We start from the raw sequence: 26,039 nt of genomic DNA on the forward strand, positions 1-26,039 counted from the left end.
TCATTACTTGGTTGGTTGAGGAAAAACAAAACATGAAAAGAATTTAATTGTGGAACCATTTCTTGAATGGAACAATTTTAAGACCAAGCTTAGAAAAATCTATAATCATGTCTGTTCAAAATTTTTAATTTCAAACCATCTATTTAGAAAGAGAGAAGTATGAAATTAAATCTTAATAAAATGATAAGACTTATTTTTAAGAAAAGTGAAATTGTAGGAGCCTATTTTTAGTCTTTGTGTTTCTCCAGTGCAAAAGAATAAATTTATGCAATTTCAGTATGATATCTGGCAATTTACTGAAGTCAGAATACATCACTAATAGTGTGGTTTTCATGTTATTGATTAAAACCTTTAGACATTGTGACTGGATTCAGAGAAGGTCTCGACATTTATTGGCATAACTGCAGTCAATAAAAGGTTAAATGGTACTATGTAATGAATATCTCAGATGTGTGAAATGTATATGAAACTGATCAAGCAAAATTAGATCCTCAGTTTTGTTAATGGGGGCAAGATAACCTTTCATCTTATGATGTTTTATGATAACTGATAGTTAGTCAAATGCTAAATGCTGAATATCTTTTTCTGAGAAGTATCCCAAGGGTATTAATTGGGAGATTACTCTATGAGAGAAGCAATCTGTTGGTTAAGAATACACAAAAGATTATCTCAGGCTGTTTGAAAGATCCTTTTAAATTTCTTAGTAATAAGGAACAATTATCTAATAATTTTTGCAGTATATAAATAAGACATATGTCTCATCCTGCTCAGCTGGGGAGGAGATCTGTTTGAATCTCTGAGTCGGAGGGCAAGACCATATGAGTCTTTCAGGGTTTTAGCAAGGTTAAAATTCTACTGATAATTTGCTGAGGAATTATTAGAGGCTTGGCAAAAGCATATGCATTCCGAATAAACAAACAGGAATATAGGGAGAGATACAGAGATACATCACCACCCATGGGTCCTGCATTGACTTGTGCTCTTCAGGTTCTCAGATGGTGGGTGCACACCCAGATGCTTTAGAGTCGGGGTTTTTAAAGCTTAGTCCCTGCTTCTGTGCAGGTTCAGGAGTTCTGCACCACCCTTTCCTGGGTATGCATGTTTCATATCGGGGAATGATAGAGAAATGAGTCTGGGGTAGTTCTCTGGGTTCATGGTGGTCTTCTACCCCCTCCACCCACCTTATTTCAGGTGCAGGCACTGCCTACATGAGGCCCGCTCCCTTGTGTTGGTTTTCTTTCAAGGTCCAAGGTTAAGACATAATGAAAACTGCATTGTTGTTGCTTGGGGGAGCTGAACTCCGCAGCATAACAGAGATGGTCTTCACCTGCTCCTCTGGGTCTTCTATTTAGTGACAGTTTTTTTTTTCATCACTATTAATATTGACTCATTATTGGTTTAAGCATAAAGGTGGTAAAGACCTAATGACTTTGAAACATATATCCTTTCCTTCTTTTTTCCCCCTAAGATAATATTTTCAAATCATTAAAACCTTTCTGTTTAGCAGGATTATTGTTTTTATTATCCTGTAATATATGTAGGTGTTATATGTAATATATATAATATTTGTAACAGTGCATGCAGCCATATGTATTAGAATAATTATAAGTTTTGACTGGTCTTGTAAAGCTGTAAGCAGTAACACCTTCAAAGGCAGTGTAGTATGTTAACATATAAAAATAAATTTGTTGTATGTTTTTATTTCGGCCATTAAATTTATATAACATAACATTTAATATTTTATAAATTTTATATAGGCAAAGGCTAATATAAATTTTAGCAGCCTTTGCTCTTCAGCTTACATATTGGCTGTATTTACACTGGGCAGAAAATGATATTAAGTAATTATACAGTATGGTATGGTAAGATTTACTTTTTTTTTTTTTTTTTAATACAGGCAAGAAAATACATTGTTGACACTATGGGGGAGAAATATGCAGAAGGAGTCATCTTGGACTTGGAGAAGACATGGGAAGAGTCAGATCCACGTACTCCTCTCATATGCTTTCTTTCCATGGGTTCTGATCCTACAGACTTAATCATTGCTTTGGGAAAAAGGCTGAAGATGGAGACACGTTATGTTTCCATGGGCCAGGGGCAAGAAGTCCATGCTCGTAAACTTCTACATCAGACGATGGCTCATGTAAGAGACACATTTTATTTTATTTTTTTGAACATTTATAAATTGAAACTCTGTTATTAAATAAAGTTGTTTGTTGGGTAGTTAACGCTGATGGAAGAACCTATCTTTATTTGCATAAATACATGTCCTAAGCAATAGAACTGTCTTTTCACATTTATTAAATTGAATATAATAAACTTTTTGACGTTGTGCAGACATGACTCTTTTTCAGAGGAAATAGAGTTTTTGCTGTAGGTTGTTGACTGATGAACGTATCTGAATTGCTCAATTATTTGTATTGCATGAATTTTAAAAGTTCTTCAGCAAACCTCAACATTTTTTTTCAGTTTCTTGTATTTTTAGCAATACAAACATGTTTTGTTAAATGAAGATGAATTCCAAGTATAATTGGAAGTGTAATATAATATAAGTATGTAAATATAATATATTCAAGTGTAATTGATAATTACATAACCTTGGGAAAAGCAAGGCTGTATAGCAAAATAGCTTGTATTGCTGTAACCTACATTTTGAACAGGGATGGGCAATCTGATAGGACAGGCTTTTTTACAAGTGAAAAATGGTAGAATTAAAGAATAAAATCATCTATGTCAGAAACAAATGCTAACAAATGCTAACAAGTTTGCCCATTAGTTGATAGTACAGCTAACATGAACAGATTAAGTTTCTTGTGCTCCTGAGATACATGCTCCTTCCCAGTCTGTATAACCAGTTTCCCTCTGACTTTTGCCTCCAATTCTCATTTGACAACTTCACATTAAAATCTAATTAGCAGATCAGATGAGAGGAAACGTTCAAAAGATAAAGAGCTCCTTTTGTTTAGTTAAAAGAAATGTAGTTACTTTCCTTCACTGTCTAACATACCCTCTTAATGAACGGGTATGTGAGACATCTGTATGAGGTACAGTAATTCATATGGGAATGTTTTGATATCAGTTATTTGATACCAGTTTATTAAGATAATATATGTATATTTGTTTTTCCGAAACCTATGACCCTTTTGAGGAACCAGGTTTAGCAAGCTGGTAAAGAGCAGTTTTTTCTGTCTATGGAGCTTCTGAGTTACTTTATACCTCCAAGTTTCTTTACTCATGATCAATGAAATCATGGGTTCATCTAGAAAGTCAAGATTTCTGATACTTCTCAGTGCTATAGTCGTTCCCAGATATGTTTTGAATGTACTGAAATAGTAGGGACTATGTGAGAAGACCAGATTGGACAAATAGGAACCTCTCGTTTAAATGATAAAACCACACAAGATAACAACTCCAGAATGAGCTTCCCACAGCTTAGCTCACATGAGCCTTCTCTTGGAGAAAAAGTACTTCGTTAATTGCATATCTACCATTGCTTTGGATACTGGTCTCCATTTGTATATGAAATGTACATGAAAACAAGTGGTTAAGGCCTTGGTTTTGATTTGATGGGCTTGTGGTGCAAAACTGTGGAGGATTTCTTCCTTTTAACAATTCTCATAAGCACTTAACCCTGTTTATACTAGCTTTTGCTATAGTTTAGGTACATTGGTTGTGTTCTTTACCTACATCAGAAACAAAGATTGATTTTAGTGCTTGCAGTATGCAAACACTATCAATAACATTATATTCTGGTGTTTTAAACTAGGGAGGTTGGGCACTTCTGCAAAACTGCCACCTTGGACTTGACTTTTTGGATGAGTTGATGGACACCGTAATAGAGACAGAGACAGTCCATGAAGGCTTTCGACTGTGGATGACAACTGAAATTCACAAACAGTTCCCCATCACGCTTCTTCAAATGTGTATTAAGTTTACCAATGAACCACCACAAGGGCTCAGAGCTGGACTAAAGAGAACATATAGCGGTGAGTGCTAGAGTGATGATAATTCAAAATTAAATTTTGTTTGTTTTTGGAGGCTTTGTAGTTATTGCGTAGTTGCTCAGTAGCCAATGGTAATGGGTGGAAGCAACTATGAGGAACTGATCATGACAATGCAAGGACACATCTTGATTCTTTGTTTGAGCTAGAAGTTGTGAAAGTTAGAAGGAAGAGATCTGCTGAAGTTCTGATTCCAGAACTAATTAGACAGCAGAACATGGAAATGCTTTTTCTTTTCTCAAATATTGTCTTCTACTATCTCAGTTCTAAATATTTAAATTGTTAAACTCCTAATGTATTTGGCAGAAAAGTAACATATTAATCTTTGTTGGCTATTAAATGTCCTTTACACTGCATTCAATAAAGTTCTGTAGTCAAAGAGTCTTTAGAAAAAAAGCAACCCAATGCAGAGTGAACTATTAGCAAGTTGTTTCTTCATTTTCTGAAGTTTACTCTCTTAATTTGGGCTACTGCTATGAAGTGTCTCCAGCACAGAACATTTTGTAGGACAGTAATTGCCTCTAGGCAGAGGTAGGTAGTCAGATAAATATCTGTAGGACTGATGTTTTAGTACTGATTTGAAGTACTTTTGAAAATACTGCTACTGTGTTTCTTATAAAGCCCACTTATAATTAATAGGTGTCAGCCAGGATTTACTAGATGTCAGTGACATGGTACAATGGAAACCAATGTTGTATGCTGTAGCTTTTCTACACTCCACTATTCAAGAAAGACGGAAGTTTGGATCTCTGGGTTGGAATATACCCTATGAGTTTAACCAAGCCGATTTCAATGCCACTGTGCAATTCATTCAAAACCACTTAGATGGCGTGGATGCCAAGAAGGTAATTAACATTTCTGGGGAAGGTGGATTACAGTTAGAAAACTTTCCAATAGCAGAATATATATACATAGTTCCCAATAATTGAAACAAAAATGTGATTTTAAATTATTATTTATTTTCCACAAACATTCAGTATTCCAAGTATACATGTCTGTAGACCAGCATGTTTAAATTACACTTTTAATCTTGTGCATGCAGAATTTCTGTATTAACCCATATGTTAAAACAAAACAAAACCAAAACCAATGCTCCAGGCCTTCTCACGCTAAAACTTCTGAAGTATAAACCTTAGAAGTATAGACCTTCATTTCAAAGCTAATTATGTCAGATAGTTAAAAATGGACTACTGTTTTTTTAAATACTCTTTTGTTTAAATCAGTATGCTCCAAGCTATCTTGGCTGCATAAAGACATGGACAGTTGCCTTTACTGACTGTGTAGGATTTCTTACATTCCTCACTTTCATTTAGACAGTTGTTGTACAGAGAGAGATATGTGGCAAATCACTTTGCAATTAACATTTTAAGTGAAGTTGAAAGTGTGATTGGAATGTAGCTGTATCACTCTTGCTCAGATGCCGGAATAAGCCTCTTTAATTAGTTGTCAATGAATTATATTTTGAGAAATCCTTGAAGTTGTTCTGCGAATACAGTGTTATATTAACACAAGAGTGGTAAGAAAATAACTTGCTTTCAAGAGGGACAGGGATACAGGACTTTGTGTATCAGGTGTTCTTACTAAGAAAGATATAAATAAGTGAGAAGAGGATTAGCTGAAGTCACTTTTTTCTGTTTGGTTTCAGGGGATCTCCTGGAGTACTGTTTGTTACATGATAGGTGAGATTCAGTATGGTGGCCGTGTGACAGATGACTATGACAAAAGGCTGATGAACACCTTTGTAAAGGTTTGGTTCAGTGAAAATACATTCAGTCAAGAATTCTGCTTCTACAAAGGATACAGCATACCCAAATGTACTGTGGTGGATCAATATCTTCAGTACATACAGGTTGGTAGATGAAAGCTTCTCAACAGAGGAAAAAAACACAATTCACTTAAGTTTCTCACAAGTTTCTTTGTTCCTGAATTTTGTCTTTTCTTCTGAGTATGTTTTTTGTCTCTTCTTCACAGATTCTTTATTGCTTTTTAACAGTCTGTGTATTTTTTAGTGACAGTACTAGTTATCATTATTATCATGTCAGTACCCTTTTCTTTTTCATGTGATTTACTTGAGGGATGTAGCTGAATGGATACAGTTATTAGAGTGTACAGAATGGAGTCCAGCTATTGGGTACAACCTCACAGAAACAAAGAGTGTAGAGATATGGAAGAACAAGCTGACTATTGAAATAGTGTATGAAGGTAAAAACTACATTTATTGTTAACTTTGGTGTGACTTGGGCTGTGACATGACAAATAACTCGCAGAAAGTTATTTGCAGTAAGACTGTGTGAAGAGATCCAGCTTCTTACTTAACCATGTAAGATTTTTTGTTTGTTATTTTTAAAAATACTTAGCATATAAATCTATCTCAAATTGTGCTCTTTTTATGTTTCACTATGTAGAGTCTTCCTGCTTACGACACACCAGAGGTGTTTGGTTTGCACCCCAATGCTGATATCACTTACCAAAGTAAGCTTTCCAAAGATGTATTGGATATCATTCTCTGTATTCAGCCTAAAGACAGCTCGGGTGGAGGAGGTGAAACCAGGGAGGCAGTTGTAGCCAGACTGGCTGATGATATGCTGGAAAAGCTTCCTGATGATTATGTACCATTTGAAGTGAGTTATTGTAATTCTGTCAAATACATTTGCTATTTCTTGCTTTGTGTGATTTTTTTTTTTAAAAAGGTATTATTATTTTTTTAAAGCGTATCTGAATTAATTTATACAGAAAATACTTTAAAAACATAAAGTGGCCTGACCAGACTCTTAACATCTATAATGAAGTCACTAAGTATATCCTGAAGGGCTTATATAAGAGCTTTTTCAAAATATTAAACTACTTAATGCTTAAGTTGTCATTTGCACTACGGAGGGCAGGGGAGGTCATCAGTTTTTCAGACAAGCTTGTTGACATTGTAGTAGAAAACTGAGGTAGTGTTACAAATGTATTTATGCTTCTAAATGTATTACTGCTTTAATATGTGTATTACCATGGGATTCAGCTTACAACCTGAACATATTTTTAGGTTGTTTTAATTTCCAATGGTAGGAAATGATTTTCTTCAGTGAAATGAATGCTGAAAAGCTTGACAAGTGATAGCTTTCATTGTCTGAAACCTAGTATTGCTATCTCAAGACTGATATTAACACATAGTAGCCCATGTAATGTTATTTGTAATGGCCACTTGATGCTTCACAGTCATTTCTTTTCTGAAATACTAATTTCTTTTTACGTGGAAGATGGGATGTTTCTAGAGATGAGAAATTTCTTAGAAAGTTAGAAAACATTTACTGATGACAAGATACATGGGCACACAAATTGGCTGCACTCTGTCCCCATCCTCAAGACTAAATTTAGCTGAGTATTTGAAAAAGTGTTGTTTCTGGGTCTAAGTTGTACTTTAGTCCCCCAGAATTTTAGGATACTGACATATTTCTTACCAGATAAGGCTGGTTACGAACATCAAAAAAATGACAGGAAAGTGCTTGTAAAATAGCTATGTTTTCAATATTTCCCATATCAGAGGATGCTGAACTTTTGTGTTTGTTTATCTGCAAAAGCATGAAAGCAAGAAGGTTTGGTTATGACATTAGTAAAGCATTTGCAATACTTTTGTTATGAAATAGAATATGAAAATGAAATGAAATGAATATGAATATGAAATATGAATCATCGCAATATATCATCAGAAAAAAAATCATGCTTGTGTGTTGTGCAAGGGCTAGCCTTAACAGATTCCCAAACTTTCCACCTGCTCATTTAGGCAGTAAGATGTTTTATTAATTAGATCCTGCTATCTCCTCCTTGAGGAAGATCTATCTTCCTATCCTTAGTCATCTGGCGTTTGAATTACTCTTTAATGGATGTTAGCATGAAGACCTAATAGAGGGCTAAGTAGCTTATGAACCCCTAAATTGTCCTGCTAGGATGCTGAGCTGTGAGAAAGGAGCAAGGAAATTTGTACAGTCTGACAGCCTTCTTTCTCTTTTTCCACAGTAATAACTTTTTGAGTATAGACTCTTTTCAGGTACCCATCTTATATCTGTTGCTTTGTGTTTTCTGAAGCCCATTTTGAGTTTCATAGTCTTCTTTCCCCAAAAATGGCATAATTATGATAATGTTGTGTATCTGAACAGATGAGTTATGTATCTGAATTTTGAATAACAACTATCTAGCAGTCTTCCAAAGGTTTGTACTTGCTGAAGTTTCTTACCTAGAGTCGTCCTAGAAGCCTGAGTTTTATGGCTTTCCAAAAGACCGTAGGTGCTGAACCAGAAGTCTGAGATCTGCAAAGAATTGCAATTTGTTCAGCTTCTTAGAAGGGTATTGCTTTAGTGATGGGCTAAATGTCCTGGTAGCTGTTAGTCCATCTCTCTTCAACTTTTACCTAGCATCTTCAGGAATAAATACGTGGATTAATAAAGGCATATATTGCATACTGTTGTTGTATAGGTACATTTATCTCTATCAAAGTTTGCAAGAGATCTATTTGGGAGGATCAGCTTTGATCCTGATCTGTCTTAAATTAGAGGGGAAATGACAAATTCAAATTTAGTTTGTATCAATAAAAGTGAATGAGTAGCACTAAAATTTTTCACTTGTTGAAAATTATTTAAAGTCCTCTTTTTGGTTGTTGTTTTAGAGTAAATGTGTAGCAAAATCCTGATAATCTTGGAAATGTTACGTGTATTTCTAAGAGGGTTGATACTATATATAGAATTCAGTATGTATGATATACTGATATAAGATATGATTTATAATTTTTTAATCTTTGGCATAAATAGGGCCATATAGATTACAGAATTTCTGGTTATGTCCCTACAGTTGTTAGATTGTTAACTTTACACTTTTAAATGGCTTTTTAAATGACTTTAGCTCGTAGAATTATATATATACTAAATCATGGTTTAGGCTAAAAATACAGCCAGTCTCAGCATTGTAGAATTCACTTGGAACAAAATCCTATGTTTCTGTTGCAGAGAACTTGAGGATTTTGCCAAACTGACCACTTAACTTCTTTACTTAAAGTAGTGTATCATAAAAATTGTATTGGTGCCTAATCTTGGCATAAATCCAGCTTTTATTTCTGTTGAAGGGTCTTTGGTTTTCTACTTACAGGTAAAAGAGAAACTAAAGAACATGGGACCTTTTCAGCCTATGAACATATTTTTACGACAGGAGATTGAACAAATACAGAGAGTTATTTCATTAGTGAGAAGCACTCTGACTGATCTAAAACTTGCCATTGATGGAACAATTGTTATGAGTGAAAATCTGAGGGATGCTTTAGACTGCATGTATAATGGAAGAATTCCTGCTAGCTGGACAAAAGTAGGTGTGCATCGCTTGTTTTGTTAGAAAAAATAAGTGCTTATTTAATTTTTGTAGAGTTAAACTTATAGCCAGACGGTAAATACTTTTTTAAACATAAGTGTCCATGTTAACCATGACACAGTGTGACTGCTGGGCTAATTTGGGCTAAAATAAGAACAGTCAAAACAAGTCGTCTTTCATTTATAAAAATAGAAATGAGTGTGGCAGATGCAGATATTTCCCATTTTAATAGACTATGTATATTGGCAGGTGAGAAGGCTAGAAAGAAGAAAATAACTTTAAATACAATGATAGATTTTTAGAAACAGCACCCACACTAGTGGATCACTCTGTTGCTATTCTTTGAAACTAGGACTTGTAGTCACAGAATCACAGAACAGTAGAAGATGGAAGGGACCTCTGGAGGTAGTCTAGTCCAACCCCACTTAAAGTGAGGTCAACTAAAGCGGGTGTCACAGGACTTTCCAAGACTAAAGCCTAAAACCTCTCTGGGAAACCTGTGTTCTGGTATTCAACCATCCTCACTGTAAAGAAATAAAAAAAATAAAAAGAAGTGATTTCTTAAGTTTAAATAGAATTTCCCATGTTTCATCTTGTGCCTCTTGTCCTTTCACTGTGAAGGGTCTGGATCCATCATCTTCATTTCACCCCATGCATGGTATAAGCATTGATAATATCTCCCCTGAGCCTTCTCTTCTGCACGTTAACCAATCCCAGCTCTCTCAGCCAGTACGCATATGATAGATGCTCCCATCCCTTAACCATCTTCATGGCACTTCTGAAGACTTGCAAAGTATTGATTACATCATTTTTTTTAGATCATGGTGTGGTTGATAGCAATGTGATGATAACTACAACAGTCTCATCAAAGTCTAAATATTTTCATATTCTAGCATTGTGCTAGGCTAGCTGTCCTGGTGATGTTATTTCCAAATAGGGATAAAATTAAATATTTCAGTAATAATTATACACTAATACAGAGTAAAATAAAATATGTGTCTCAGAGGAAAGAGTGGGAAACTGTCTAATGGATAGATATGGCATTGGGTTTTATTAAGCTATTAAGCTGCTTAGGAGTTTTTTTTTTTTTCAATTTCTTTTAGTATATCGAGACATTCCTACTCACTGGACAGCTCTAATAGAGATGTTAAAAGCACATAGATGTGCTCAGAGTAATGTAGGTACCCCCCCAACTTCAGATAGAATTGCTCTTCCTTTGAATTATTCAGCTATTGGGGTAACCAAAGAACTCTTTCTCTTATGTATTTTAATGGGATACTTGATTATATTTAAAAACATAAACCAGTCACCCAGCTAATCCTTTTGAAGGCAATTAACTTTTTTAATTTAAAAGATTTCATTTTATTACATTTGTACTGAATCCATGGGTTGAAATCTGACAGCTCTCTTTGATTTAAAGAAAGTAATTCAATTATTCCACTCTTTCACTTACAAATCAGAAATAGAAATTGTTTTCAGGGAGAATGAGAGCTGTTGATGGCAGCTGATGAAAATAAATATAGAGAGGTTTGTTTTGTTTTGTTTTTATTAATAAAGTATTTTCATGGTACAAAACAGACCATAATGGATGCTTCACAGAACAAGTATGATACGACTATTCAAAGAAAAAAAATCATCATAAATCTTTCCATAGTATAAGTTCAATTTTCCTTAACATTTTTTTTCATTTTTTTTTTCAGAAAAAGCTGAATAGTTTTGGCAGAAATCCTATTATCTTGAAGCAATGACCCTGACTTTAGAAAGACATGTAGACAATATTTCTTCCTAGTTCAAACAGCTATCTAATTCTGTGAAAACATCATAAAATAGACAATTACCACAGGGAACATTAAGCATATCTGAATGGAATGGTAGCAATGAATTTGAACAGAACAAGAATTTGCTTCAGGTTTCAGTGTGAGGCAACTATCAGGCTAAAAGCTAATGTATAAAAAATGAGCTTTAAACATGCTTTACTAATATTACCTTGTTTACTACCTTCTGAGGAATTACTTTTAATTGACATGAATGTGATGTTTTAAAACTGTTGAACAAGATTAAAAAATGAACACACAGTTTATTATTTTTAGGCATCTTGGGCTTCGAGTACGCTTGGTTTCTGGTTTACTGAACTTCTAGAAAGAAACCACCAATTTTACAGTTGGATTTTTGAAAGACGACCAAACTGCTTCTGGATGACAGGGTTTTTTAATCCTCAAGGATTTTTAACTGCAATGAGACAGGTAAATAGTATTCAAAGTCTCACTCTGCCTATTCTTAGATATACTTTTGAAATGTATATTGGTGTGAAGGATGTTGAGTTATGCACATGGCTCCGTCTTATCAACAGTGAAGATATATGACTGCATAACTGATTATGGCTTACTGAGTGATATTCCACCACATGTACTTTTTCATTATCAAGCACTAGTATGTTAATTTTTTTTTCACTACTTTGATCCTAGGCCTATGAGGGCTACCTTACAACATTATTAAGATAGAGTGGAGAAGTAATGTCTCATGTTACTATTCAGACATTCCTGAAAAGAGGTGTTACACCCATGAACTTCCTTTTTTTTTTTTTCTCTTTTTGTTTTTTTTCCCTCCCTTTTGTTCTGTGTTCAGTTCTTGCCCAGAGCTACTTTTTCCTTTAAAAGGAGACAATAAATACCTATGCTGGTCAGCATACTGGGACATAGATTGGAGACGATAATTCTGTCATATTGGGAAAGAATACTCAGGTAGGAATGCAATGGGAGCTCAGACAAAAGCTAACTTTTGGAGGAGACAGAACGAAGGCTTACAGAAAAGGAAATACCTTGCCTCTCTCTCTCAAATCTGGGTAGTGTAATCTTTGGATATCTAATTGAAGTTTCAGTGGGTGATCTACTAATAGCACAGCCATATAACCTTGGAATTATATAACAAAATACTTTTTTTTTTGAATAAACAGTCCTAAGTTGGGATTTATCTTGCACCCAAACCTGTGAAAAGGATTTATTAGTAGGATCGATCTTCTGAACTTTTCTGGTTCCCTAGTAGAGAACGAGAGGTACATAACAACCTAAAGGTCACAGGTGAACAACAAAGTGTCTGTCTGGGCTCTGCTCTTGAGCTCTACCATGAAGTAAATAGAAATGAGAAGGGTGAAGAGCTAGAATGATAATTGAACTTTAACTCTTCTGCTCTTTTAAAGCAGCTGAATAAATGCAGTATGGGGTAAACATTAACTTCAAAATGAATTCCAGTTACTTCAAACAAAGATCTTGAAAAAATTTAATAAACTGGGATAAAACTTAGGTGTGACATAACTTAATAGTAAGAAATAATAAGGGATTGGGCAAGATAGTTGAGCAAGTGTTGTCCAGTGCAGTAATTAACTGACTAAATTTAAAATGTGTTGACTCTTGAACACATCCATCTCCAAGTGTTGTCTTTTTTTTTTTTTTTTGACAGTCTCTTTAAGTAGTTTTAGAGCTGAGTGAGCTCCCTCTCACTATTAAGAATACAGTTAATGAATACCATAGTTACAAGAAAAGGTAGCTAATCCCAGAAAACGTGTGGCAAAACATGCATTTTGCTTTTTTTCATTGGAACTGTTTTACTCATCACAGTGGTTTCTTATTTCATGAAAGCTGTGAAATTTTCATGTTCACAAGAGCCAACTTCTATTGGCATTCATTGGTTGTGTTACTGTATAGTTGTAAGATACTGTATATAATAAAAAGATTGAAAATCAAATACAGCAGATAAAGTACTGGAAGCCTAGTAGTACCATCCCATCGCTGGCTTAGAGAGAAGGCTAATGCTGTAGACATGTATAGTATATAAAGTTAAATTTGAGAGGGTAAATTGTGACCATAAAAAAATGTTTCTAATAAATGCTTGGAAAAATATGGTTCTCTGCATATGTAAAAATGTAACTTCCAGATCTTCATCTGTTTTGGGCAGGAAATAACAAGGGCTAACAAAGGATGGGCTCTGGACAGTGTAGTGCTGTGCAATGAGGTCACTAAATGGATGAAAGATGATATCACAAGCCCTCCTTTAGAAGGTGTCTATGTGTATGGTCTATATTTGGAAGGAGCTAGCTGGGACAGAAGAAACATGAGACTGACTGAATCTAAATCCAAGGTGCTCTTCGAGATGATGCCAGTTATAAGGATATATGCAGAGAACAACAGTACGTAACTGAATTGTAAAGGACATTAATTTGATAGACTTCGGTGTAACTTTTTTTTTTTTTTTTTTTTCAGCTGCATGAAAGTCTCTTGAGCTTCAGGGATTTCATCAGGCTGTCTCTATTCATGTATACATACAGCATCTTTTTCAAGAGGAGAGGCTTCTCAGTCTTCTATATAAAATGTGCTAGTGGCTTTCCTTGATAATTGATAATGGGCACTTCTTCCCCTAATATTTAGATAGGTCTCTACCTTCTGTTCTTAGTGGTGTTAATAACTTTTTAAAACCAATTACAGAAGAGCTGTTCTCTGCCTTGTGACAAACGTGCTCTTATTCAGTCTTTTGCTGCAATTAGAAGTCATAATTCCTGGTGCAAATACATACTGTGTTTTAACACTAACATAGATGCTAGTAATGTTCTTAATACACAACTCTGAAAATACTGTTGCTTACTTTTCTCACAAAGTATATGGGTAGTGTGTGGCACTTAGTCTATTTTCTCATTGGTATTTTGAAGTGCTAGGTATACATTTGATATGATAACTTATATAACAGAAGTTTATATATCATAAACCTGGATATTTGCAGAATGCCACTCCTAAACTGATGAGATGGTTGAATCAAAATTTACAATTTACAAGCTTTGAAACCTAAACCCCCACACCAAAATTCACTGTAACATACAAGTTTTTTATATCTATAAATTTATGTATACATATATATACATATATATACAACATATATATACAACATGTATATCACACATATAAGGTATTTATGGTATTCATATAACATATATGTTATATATGTGCTGTATATACATAAAAATACACTCCTTTTTTCCTGGACAGGGCTATGCTTGAGTTAACAGAGGCAGCAAGCAGTGGCAAGAAGTGATGGAAAATGTTTTGGTCTTTGAGGCAGAAAAGGGCTGTAAGAACTGAAAGAAAATTAGGGAGTTAAAGAACAATAAAAATATTGGTTTATGGAAATATGTGATTTAGATTATTATTATGTGTGTGTGTGTGAATAAAATAGGAAATGACATTGAATAGGAATGTGTGATAGGATAGGAATATCCAATGTTGAATGTAAAACAGGAAGCTTCCATTTAAAGTGTTCCACCTCCCGAAGCAAAGTCTGCTTATGTGATATTTTTCCAGGGTTTTCTGTAGCTAATCTTTTATAACAGACATAATGACTGTGAAAGTAGCCAATATGCCAAATAATGAACACTGAAATATTAAGAGTAGACTATTTTTCTGATTCTTCAGTGAAAAAGTTGATTTATATTCTGAAAGACTAACTAAATTTCAAAATGTATTGTTCACTGTTTTTCCATGAGTAGGGCATATTGTTATTTTGACATATTAATAATATATTTTTAAGCCACTGTTCAATGGACAGGTTGAACTAATAATTATGCTAATCAAGCTAGAGCGTCCATTTACATTTCTTGCTACATCCAGTTCCTGGGGGCTGACATTAAATCCTAAGCCTCCAGGAATTTCAAGGATTGCATTATTACCTTCATGTGGCAATAGCACAATGATGAACAGTGTGAGAATCAAGTATGATTTTTTTTTGGTGGTGATGGAGAAATGTGTGCTATTGAACTTTGATTCAGTTTTATGTTTGCCTTGTGCCCAGTCCCTTAAGGCCCTGTTTTCATACCCCCAGTTTCATTTTTTTTTTTTAATGTCTTTTCTGTCTTCTCAGCTTCAAAGGATCCACGCTTATATTCGTGTCCAGTCTACAAAAAGACTGTTCGAACAGATCTGAATTACATTGCTGCCATGGATCTTAGAACCCTTCAGCCTCCAGAGCACTGGGTACTGCGTGGGGTAGCACTTCTGTGTGATGTCAAATAATGTTGAAAAAGGGTTACTAATTCTTCTCTGATTTTAAATATTAGCATTGATGTAGTTAGCTATATGATAGATTGTTTTATAAAAATGTATTTTCTAAGTCACAGACGCCATTATGGCCATTTTAGTCTTTTTTTCTCAATAAACCTGTACATTAGGCTTATAAAGGCTAAATCTTAGAGTAATAGTAAGTTTGGTAAATAGATTCAAGCACTACCTTTGATATTTTGGTTTTCATGATAAATATTTAGAGTTCCTATCTCACTAATGTCTACTTTATTTTATCTTGAATAAAGATTGATTTGAACATTGTTACTTTTCAGTGGTTAATTATGGTTGTGTCAGGGCTTCAAGCAGCTAAGTACGTATCTTTATTTTTTTTTCTTTTTTCTTTTTTTTTCACCTACGGAAAGCTAAGATGAGTTGATTATTCATAGTAGTTAATATACTTCATGATGATGTTCCAAGATTATCTTCTGGCTGATAGTTTCTAGGTGGCTTGCTCTCTAAATAAGGAAGGTAAGACTGGAACAATGTTGCACCTGTTCCATCACTTGGAAAACAATTTCATTGTGTTACACAGGAAAGCAAGCATTTGACAGCTGCCAGAATTCCTTATTACCTGATTCATGACCTATAAATAAGTAATGGAGAGAAAGAAAATCATTCCATAAAAATGAAGTTGCTGCTTCTTTTTTTTTTTTTTCATGTGCTGGTACACCAGATGTGAGTCAACCTTCGTCAAGGTTATTAGTTGTATGACAGCAGCTTTAGCTTCGTTCCTGCTATATTTTTGCAATGTTGTGATTTTATATATTGTCCGTTTTCTTTAACCTTTTCTACTTATGTGCTGAAGTCTTTTTGCATCTCAGCTAGCTTAAGTTCACATGGGAGTCTGTCTTCAGAGAGAAACATTAATACCTCTACTTAGTTGAACACTGTTGGCTTTGCAAATCAACTACACTTTTGTAGTCATCAAAAAGTCTTTTTTTTTTCTTTTTGAGTCCAATAGGTCATGTACCTTAGAGTGATCCACTAGTCATTCATGCTAAAAAGTACTGTAGAAGATTCTATTAAACTAAAAGAAGGGAGATTTAGTTTAGATGTTATAGATGTTAGGAGGAAATTCTTTATACAGAGGGTGGTGAGGCACTGGAACAGGTTGCCCAGAGAAGTTGTGGATGCCCCATCCCTGGAAGTGTTTAAGGCTAGGTTTGATGGGGCCTTGGGCAACCTGGTCTGGTGGGAGGTGTCCCTGTCTATGGCAGGGGGGTTGGAACTGGATGATCTTTAAAGTCCCTTCCAACCCAAACCATTCTGTGATTGTATGATTCTAAGAGGAAGCAGAAAGAGAAAGTATTGCTGGTGCATCTGTCATACATAAATCCTGCAACGGAGAAGCTATTTTCAATTCTATGTCAAATCCACACATGGAATTTGAAGGGTTCCACTTTCAGAGATTATAAGGAAGAAAGAAAAAGGAAGTTTTTATCACAGTGGGCAATACAGTTCCATCTTAAAAGTGTAGTCATCATTACAAGTTTTTTTTTTTTTAAAGTACATTATTAAATTCTATGTACTAACTGGATTGCAGAGAAAGTATCTCATTCTGAATTGTCATTCATTAAATTCTTTTGATTTTAAAATTAATATTGAAGAAAGATTTTTTTTTTCCTATATATTATGCTTTTTTTTTTTCCTTCCTTCCCTTGCTTGGACAATTATCCTGTTCTAACTAGCTGGAGCTGAACATAAAATCTGGCTTCTTAATGAATCTTGAAGTGGAGCTTGACTAGTGCTCATATACAACATTCTTATTTTTATCAATCATGTTTTAACATCGTGTTTGCATTGCATAAGCATGATATATGTGTACAAATATCTGAAGGATTCTGGAACATATAAAAAGCTTAGGAAAAAATGCTGCTGAGTTAGATTCATATGAGACATAGCTCATCAGCTGTGTAAAATAAAAGATCTATTAAATAGATGAAGAAAAATGACATAGTTCTTTATGGATCTTAAGATGTACTTGATTTACAGTTTACTGGAGCATCTGGCATCTTCTTTCAATCTATAATATGCAGCTTTTCCTTAAAATTTTCCAACTGCTATACAACTTTTTTCTTTACTTTTTGTTCTTATAAAAGCTTAAAGTTAAAATATCCAGCATGAGTGACAGTGTATACGTGTTTGTGTATGAATATAATAAATGGAAAATGAAAATCTGGGCTTTTAAACTAACCAGCGAATACAAGTTGCCAATCTGAATTTGCCTGTGAAGTCTGCACATAGGTAGGAACAGAAATTTCTTTGTATTTATGTGCATATCATATCTTTTAAGGAAGTATCCAAAACAGAGAATAATAACAAGAAGAACCAACACTCAGAAAGCTGGCAGAAGAAAGAGTGAGAAGAGAGAGAAGAGTGAGAAATATATTAAATATTTTTATTTTATGTTTTAAATATTTATTATTTGAAGTGGATACCGCCTCTTAACTTTTTAGTGAAGCCATTATTTATGCTGTAATCACTCTGAGAACTATAGTAGCTATTTCAGTTTTTGCTGTTGGAGGGTATGAGATATTCTACCTTGGCAAGAAAAACAGCAGATGTTTGACTGGTGTTTTATAAACATTTTTTTTCCAAAGTTGTTATCTTAGGTCAAGAAAATTTGGGCAAAAAAGAAGAACCAGGAAACTACCTGAAAGAAAAGCACTTAACATGGTCTAACAGAAGGTACTGTAACTTGTAAGACAGTGCTTTTGCATGCATTTTCTGCAAATAACTTTCAGTTTGCAGTTTCTCTGTTTCTCTAGAAACAGTTTTTCTGTTTCTCTAGTTTCTACTGCAAGAACTGCAGTCAGTATACGTAGCTCTTCACTCAGAGCACCGCCATCCTGCCCAACTTCCATAACTTGAATATAAAATGACTTTTTTTTTTTTCTTGAGAAGAAAGTAAGCTAGAATATCTTTTCAATTGGCCTTACTAAATCATATGTCACAGTATGCTTCCCTGTATTTAGGTTGAAACAGCTCATATCTATCTTGCTTGCTCCGAGTGATCTGTGATTCCAGCATAGTAATAGTAGATTAGTTTGGGAAGGGCACTATAAGTAATCTTTCTTTTTCCTTGCTAATCTGATCAATACATACTTAGAAAATAAATGCTGAATGATGATGAAGCCTGCTAGCTCTGTATGTGATTGTGGCAAGAGTGGGTGTGCAAACCTGGCCTAGAAGTTCTGTGTGAAATAAAATGTGTTCAATACATCTCCCTTTTTTTAGCTATTATTTGCAAAAATCAGTTCCTTTGTACTAACTTACATAAATCAATATTGTTTCAATTGAGATGTTTTGAAGAAAATATACAGACAATAAATAAATTATTGCAGTCAAAATTGAAATGACTGTGCCTTCAAAGAAAAATGTTCATTTCATGCACAAAATAAGTTGCTTCACATTTCTTCTTGACACTGTGTTGTGGAATAATCAAGCTCAAAAATATATACTAGAGTAGGCAATGACATGTTGAGTTTTCATTTTAAGTATTTTGAAGATATTCTATCATTTTTAGTGATAGAAAAAGTGAGCCAACAAAGAAGTAATTCTTGCTGAAGAATAAAAAATCACTTAACACTCGATGTTTTCCTATTTTGGTCACCAAATTCTGTATAGTAATCCTTACTTACAGAGGACAAATAAGACTATTCTTTATTCTTTCAAAGCAAGAGGTCTCAAGTGAATAATATTTGAAGTTCAGTATGTTTGCTACTTGGATAAAGTGAGAAGCAAATTAAGAAATACATTTATGCATAATAGGAGAAATTTCACAAAAGGAGGATGTACAACAAAACATGGAAATGAAATCTTTATGAAGAAAAATACTGTCTTTGAATTGCAAAGATTTGATTAACTGATTTTGGTGTTACACTGTTGTATCAGCATAATAAAAATTGTGCTTGATCCCTACACAATGAATGAGAAATTGCATCATGAGTTGAGTTTTTAAGCAGGTTTGAGTGAATCTTTTCTCCTTTAATTCAATTTAAAAAAAAAGAAAGAAAAAAAAAAAGGAAACAATATTCCTCCAAGAGCTAGTTGTTTGCACTGGATATACAGTGGTTTCTGGTCTCTATAATACTAAAATGACCAGATGGAAAACCAGACCCTGGAAATATCATCCAACAATGTTTGGTGTTTTATGTTTGGTGTACGCAGTCGAGTACAACCAGAGATATCCTCAGAATAGTACTTCATGAGCAGGTTGCTCTTTTACCTTGTGTCGAATGAGTTCTTGTCTTTGAAAAGAAAAAAAAAGGCTCAGAAGAAGTCAAGGGAGAGTCATGTTAGAAAGTAGAGGGGATCAGAATCACCTCAATATTTTATTGTACGTTCTATTTATTAAATTAATTTTATTTTAGGGTAAATGTTCTCTAGATCTATTACTTGTAACTATGGATGTTAGCTGTGGTATCACATGTATGCAGATGTTGAGTATTAGACATGTATAGCGTACTTCTCTTTTTCTCACACACTATATAAGAAAGTTTCAGACATTGTCTTTTCAGATATTTTATCAAACCTTTGAGAACACTGTTACCATTCTAAATTATCATGATGACTTGATTGTGTTGTAGATTCACAGTACCTATGGGTATAAAGAAAGTGCCAGGATTTCACAGCTTATGTTGTGGAACAGGGGACATCTGGACTCCGGATGCGGTTCTCACTATTTAATCACACTGGTTTTATTTCTTTTTCTAGCACCTTTGCATTGGGAGTATGGAAATCAGATACGTTCCAGAGATTAAATTTTTGGTGTTGGTATTTGCAAAATGCGCTGACAGTGAAAAGCATAGGAACAGTACAAACGTCTTTATAATTAGACAGTTCAGAGCTTTGGGCTATGTTACTGTATCTTGCATCTTGTAGGTTTTACAAGGCACGCTGTGGCACTGGGACAGTCAATAAAAAAACATCTTTGTACTTTTTCTTAAGAAGAGATTGTTCCTTGCATTAAGTGGAGATAAGAGAGATCTGAGGAGGGATCAAGACAATTGAAATGGGTACTGAGAACAGAGCAGTTTCTGCCATTCATCTAAATAAGGTTAAGGCTCAGGGGTGGAAGCTTTTGAAATAAAAGCAGCTCTGTTCCTGAACTTATTTGATAAAATAATCTTGCTTGCCCTCTTTCTCTTCTGACTTCCTTTATTTATTTATTTTCAGTGGGAATATTTTATTTCCTTGATTATAGTATTTAAACCCCATAATTATTGTTATAAAGGGTACAAGTAGAAGTGGCTAATAATTTTAGATAGATTGATTACAGTTAATACACAGTTCAGTGAATGACGTATTAAATGGTCCTCTTTTTTTCAATAATCTTTTGTGGCTCAGGCTGTGGAAATGACGTATGAAAAATACTAAACGTGTAAAAAAGAATAAAATTCTAGATATGGTACAGCTTGTCTAATTGAGGCGTTCATCTGATTTGATGCTTCTATGTGCTCAGTCTTGGCATTAACCAATATTATTTAATATCTGGAGTTATAAAATGACATTAAGATATTTTATGTTTTTAATTTATATTAGATTAATACAAATCCGAATGAGTTTCCTTTAATAGAAGTTAAAAGCTATTTGTCTTTGTAATCATCTACAGACACTGTTTTCATGGTGATTGTTGGAATGAGAAAACTATTAAAGAGAAATGTGTTTATTACAGGAAAAGTGCTGAGAATGAATTTACCTAAAGTGCTGTCTTATGCATGATAGAAAAAAGGCAAAGAGATCTTTTCCAATTTTCTTAATTACAGAAGATCACGTGTGACTGCTCTAAGTAGAAAATATCCTATCGAATTAAAAACACTCACATACAAAATAAGCTAAGGAAAGCTTGTTTTCCATAACAAATTTCTAAGTAAAAGAATACTTTTAATTAAAAGAAAAATATATGTGTGCACAAAATAAATGTTTTAAATTGACTTTAGATGACAGAGATTTTATTTAGTTGTGTAATGGAATTGGAGTCTGAAAGTTCTCACAAGTAAAGGTGAAATATGTAAGTGTCTGACCAATAAGTCAAAAGGTTCAATAAATCACAATTAAATGTAGGCAAGCAATAAAGTGAATATTACAATTATAGACAATTAATTGCAAGTTTCAGAAAACAGTTTAAGCATTGTGGCTTTAAGATCTTGGTCTAAATGGTCAAATATGTTATTCCTAATATAGCTGCAAGGCAAGATTATGTAAAAACAAACAAACAAATAAACAACAAAATGACAAAAAAAAAATGTTTCATCTGAATAGTTTTATCTGTCATTGACAACTGGTAAGTTTGCATGCATAAAATACCAATTTCAGACATGATTATAAGTATTTTCTACCTAATCTGCTTTCTAGTCTCAGAGGTTCAGCAGCCAGAACAGCAGAATTAAGGTGATAATCCCAGAGCATTTTTAAAATGCAGTCTCTTCTCTATCTGGAGATACCTACTTTGAGTATTGTGCCTTGGAGAAAGCGAGGAAGTGACTGTGCATCCCATTTGCATGCAGGATCCAGTTCTGACTGGCTGAAGTACCATAGCTGAGATAAAAGGCTAATGTGGAAGGAAGGTAGCAGGGACTGTCTTGGTGCCACTGTGGACAGCTTCAGCTGTGTCTGAGAAGAGAGGCACATCTACTGCTGTGAGTGTTGTAAGAAAAGTGCTCTCTGTAGGCACATTTCCTAACAGAATTGTGTTCTCTGCTGTTTAGTACTCATACTCAGCCTATGAAATCCTCAATATCCCTGCTGTTTATGAAACTATGAAGGATGTAATGTTTGTTTTGGTGACTTATATCAGTGAGGTTAAATTCAATTACCCTAACCTGGTATACTTGAAAGCTTAGAGTAGCACAACTCTCTCTGCACAGATGTTTTTAAGCACCCAGAAATGTGTGCATTTTATAATATTTTAGCTAGTTAAACAATGGATTTCAGAAAGCCAGTTAGTAAGTACTTTTAGGGAAACCTAAAAATTCCTGACAAGCAGCTCTCAAAAGACTGTCATCTGGCAGTAGGTAGCACTATCTGTTCTCCCGTTTTTTATGCAAGACTAATGATCATGATCTCTTTGGGCCATTTTCAGAAAAGAAAAATGCTGTCTTACTCATCATTGTTATCACAGATTGTCAGCACTTTGATTCCATTGTTCAATTTCTGTTTAAAAGAGAGAGTGATTTTTTAGAATGTTAGTTTTTGCATCTGCCATAAGTTGCAGAATTCCTCAACACCAGAAAATGCCATGTCATCTAGCTGGTGCTGTTTCCTAGGCAATGTTAAGCCACTTTGCTGAAGCGAAGACTCTCATACAAAATTGCCATTCTCGCAGGCTAAGCCAAGGATCAAATGTCATGTTTAAACAATTGTAATGATAGGATTAGATTGGAATTAAGTTTGAAACATTAATAAGCAGTTGTTTATAGTTCATATTTTGCATTAGAAATAAACAACAATGGAGCCATTAACTAGAAGTTATGGGCACTGATATCCCAGTTAAATAAGTGAGGTAGAAAAAGAAGATTAAAGTCCCAACAAGTGACAGGTTTCTTTGAGTCTTTCACCCTTGTAAAAAGTATTGAGGCCTGGAGGGGAAGACTTTGTTTTCAGCATGCTTCTTTTCCCTTTCTCCTCTTTACCATCTTTCCATATTTTCACATCTCATCATGAGTATTACAGTCTTCTGTGAGTTGATGTATGACTCAAGCTGCTGCTGAATCACAGACTTGGCCATTTAAATATATTTCATTGCAAGTGGCATGAAAAGAGCAGCTGCTCTGTTACCACCTCTCTTTTTGCAGGGGCTCATGTGCCTGAAGCTGTTGGAGCTGTGGCTCACTAGGTGTCAGCAAAGTCATCCAGAAAAAAGCTTTTTCCCTGAGATTGAAATAAGGGTGTGAAAGTTAGAACTTCATGTATGTAGCAGAAATTTTAAAGCATATGAGGTAGTTGCTTTAGTTCAAGTTAACCTAACCTAGAAAACCAGTGTTATTGTGCTTTCTATGCCATTAGCTCAGTTTTATTTCATAGTCAAGCAGCTTTCTTTATGTATCATCTGTGTGTGTCTAGGGAAGAGTGACTAAGTGGTGCATTTAACACAGCAAACGAGAAAAGCAGTTGGTAGAAAAGTGATCTCTTTATCAAAGTGTGAACTTTCTAAAATGTCCTAGTTGCTGAGTGTAGAGGTTTGCATTCCCACAAATAAATTCCTCTTCCATTTCAATTCTGTTACCAGGTTCCGTAGTTTCTTCTGAAGGCATGGATTTGGATTCCACTAGTTGATTAAAAACGTGATGTATTTTCTCTGGCTTTCAGCTAGCTTCTGCCACAGATGTTACTATCTGCCTCTGCACTCAAGGCAATTGTGCTTGCCAGCCATTCAGATGTCATCTTCCACGAGTACGCTTCATTCTGGCTAACACTGGGCTCAACAGTGGGTTTTTCTTTTATGCCTTGACAAATGTTATCTGATAGATTGTCCTCTCCCTCAGAACTTTGCCTTTCTTTTCCAATGCCTTTTTAACATTTTGGTCTGTGTTTAGGGGTGTTTGCAAAGGCTTGCCTTGCCACTCTGTAGAACCAAATGGTTCAGAAAAGCCTTTCTATAATCTTCACAAAATCAGCTTTACCTGGATCTACCATAGCACTAGCCATAGCTTGCACCCAGAGAACAAGAAGTTTGGACTTCATAATATGCAACAAAATGTAACTAATACAATCCACATGTAGGGTGCATAGTTGCATACATTTCAGTATATATAAATTACTATGCATATGAATTTTATGTTTTTAAAAGATTTTGAAATACTTGGTAGATGGCATTCTCTCAAATAGCATTTTCTTTTTTTCTTTTTTTCTTCCTTATTTTTTTAAACCAGACTCTTGGTATCCATGTAGAAGCAATTGCTAAGCAGTTTAGGGAATTGTCTGTGGAAAGTGGAGCTTATTGCTGTATTTATTTATGGAATGGATTCAGCCTCTGTCTAAGTGGAAAAGCATATATATTGGCTTATTGAGGAGGCTGAAAAGTTCATCCTCTGTGTCTGATGAAATACGTTGAGTTAGAGATGTGTGATGCTATAAGGCATGAAGTAATGACCTCTGAGGCTCAAGAAAGAGTCCCAGTAAAAATTAGCTGGCCAAATCTAAGGCTATGCAGTATTAAATATGGTCTGTGAAACTGCTGTTTAATGTTAAGCTACTGCAAATATTCATGAGGATGCATTCTCTAAAGAAGTGAAACACCGAATTTAATTACTATAACCTTCACATAATTCCTGGCATTTAAAGCTTTAAATTTATTTTTGAAGAGACAGTTTTGAAGATGGTGCTTTACAGACTACAGCAGTGTTTAACTTCTGCTGCGTTAAAAGGAACAGACTTATTTTAAAAGGTATCAAGTATATAAGCTTCATTGTTAGTGATCTAATTTACACAGAACAAAGAATAAATTTTGTCTTTTGCCATTCCCTTATCTGGAACATTTGGACTGAGAAAGATCAGGATGCAATAATTGCTTTGAGATAATCCAGTAAAGAAACATATGGGCTTTCTCTTTTCATAAGGCTAGCATGGTTTAAACTTTTTTTTTTTTTAATATGGGAAAAGGAGTATATTATTTATTTTTGACAAAATAATATATATGCTTAAAAATAAACATCTATGTATTAAAAAGTTGGTGTTATATGAGTTGAGAACACAGAGATAGTGTGAGCCTCTATGTCAATAATACAAAAGAGAAGTCTTCTAAGTCTCAGACTGTGACTGAATACATAGATAATTGTAGCTCAAAAAAACAGCAGGAATTCTTATAAATGAATGGATTTAAGTATGCATAGAAATACAGATACAAAATTACATATCTGTATCATTTTCCAAAATGTTGTGGTTTAATCCTGTAGGCAGTTAAGCACCACACAGACAATTCACTCACTCTCCCTGCCCCAGTGGGTTTTGGGGCAGAATTAAAAAAAAAAACAAAAAACCACGCGTAAAACTCATAGGTTGAGATAAAAACAATAGGACAGAAAAAAAAAAGGGAATTATAACAATAACAAGCAAGTATATATATAAAACAAGTAATGAACAGTGCAATTGCCCACCACCCAGCCTCCTTGCTGGCAGGGCAGCACAAGAAGCAGAAAAGGCCTTGGCTCTGTGTAAGCGCTGCTCTGCAACAACTAAAACATCAGCATGTTAGCAGCATTATTTTCATCCTAAATCCAAAATATAGCACTTACCAGCCACTATGAAAAAAATTAACTCTATCTGAGCCAAAACCAGGATACAAAAATAACTTCTAAATATCCTGAAATCCACCACAATTAACTGCATGCTTGCTTGTTTGGAAACATGCTATCAAGAGGCACATTTTCATGTTATCTTAGCTTTTGACAAAAATTAATTCTCAGACTTATTCGTGTATGGACACTTTCTGTTTTAAACATAACAAATTTGTGATCAAGTGGTTATATGTAATATACTGCATTGCGAGGAGCAGCTCCTTCATTTTGTATAAGTCAAATATACACATTTACAGGCCCCTTCATGTCAATCTCCATAAGATTTAAAGGAGGTGTGCTAATGATAAAAATCATTAACA

At 34.5% G+C, this 26,039-nt stretch overlaps 1 protein-coding gene across 2 annotated transcripts in view; it reads left to right on the forward strand.

Moving 5' to 3' along the window:
* The window catches only part of DNAH5 (dynein axonemal heavy chain 5), a 128,484-nt gene extending 113,090 nt beyond the window's left edge, over positions 1-15,394 (forward strand). For both annotated transcript variants that reach the window (XM_035552710.1, XM_035552709.1), the window contains exons 71-79: positions 1,898-2,143; positions 3,767-3,986; positions 4,641-4,846; positions 5,647-5,850; positions 6,407-6,622; positions 9,126-9,338; positions 11,432-11,584; positions 13,293-13,524; positions 15,243-15,394. In XM_035552710.1, coding sequence (XP_035408603.1) covers positions 1,898-2,143; positions 3,767-3,986; positions 4,641-4,846; positions 5,647-5,850; positions 6,407-6,622; positions 9,126-9,338; positions 11,432-11,584; positions 13,293-13,524; positions 15,243-15,394 — 1,842 coding nt within the window. The remainder of the gene's footprint in view (positions 1-1,897; positions 2,144-3,766; positions 3,987-4,640; positions 4,847-5,646; positions 5,851-6,406; positions 6,623-9,125; positions 9,339-11,431; positions 11,585-13,292; positions 13,525-15,242) is intronic.
* Positions 15,395-26,039: the final 10,645 nt, after the last annotated feature.

The sequence above is a fragment of the Cygnus atratus genome, chromosome 2 (genome assembly GCF_013377495.2).
Source record: "Cygnus atratus isolate AKBS03 ecotype Queensland, Australia chromosome 2, CAtr_DNAZoo_HiC_assembly, whole genome shotgun sequence".
NCBI lineage: Eukaryota > Metazoa > Chordata > Aves > Anseriformes > Anatidae > Cygnus > Cygnus atratus.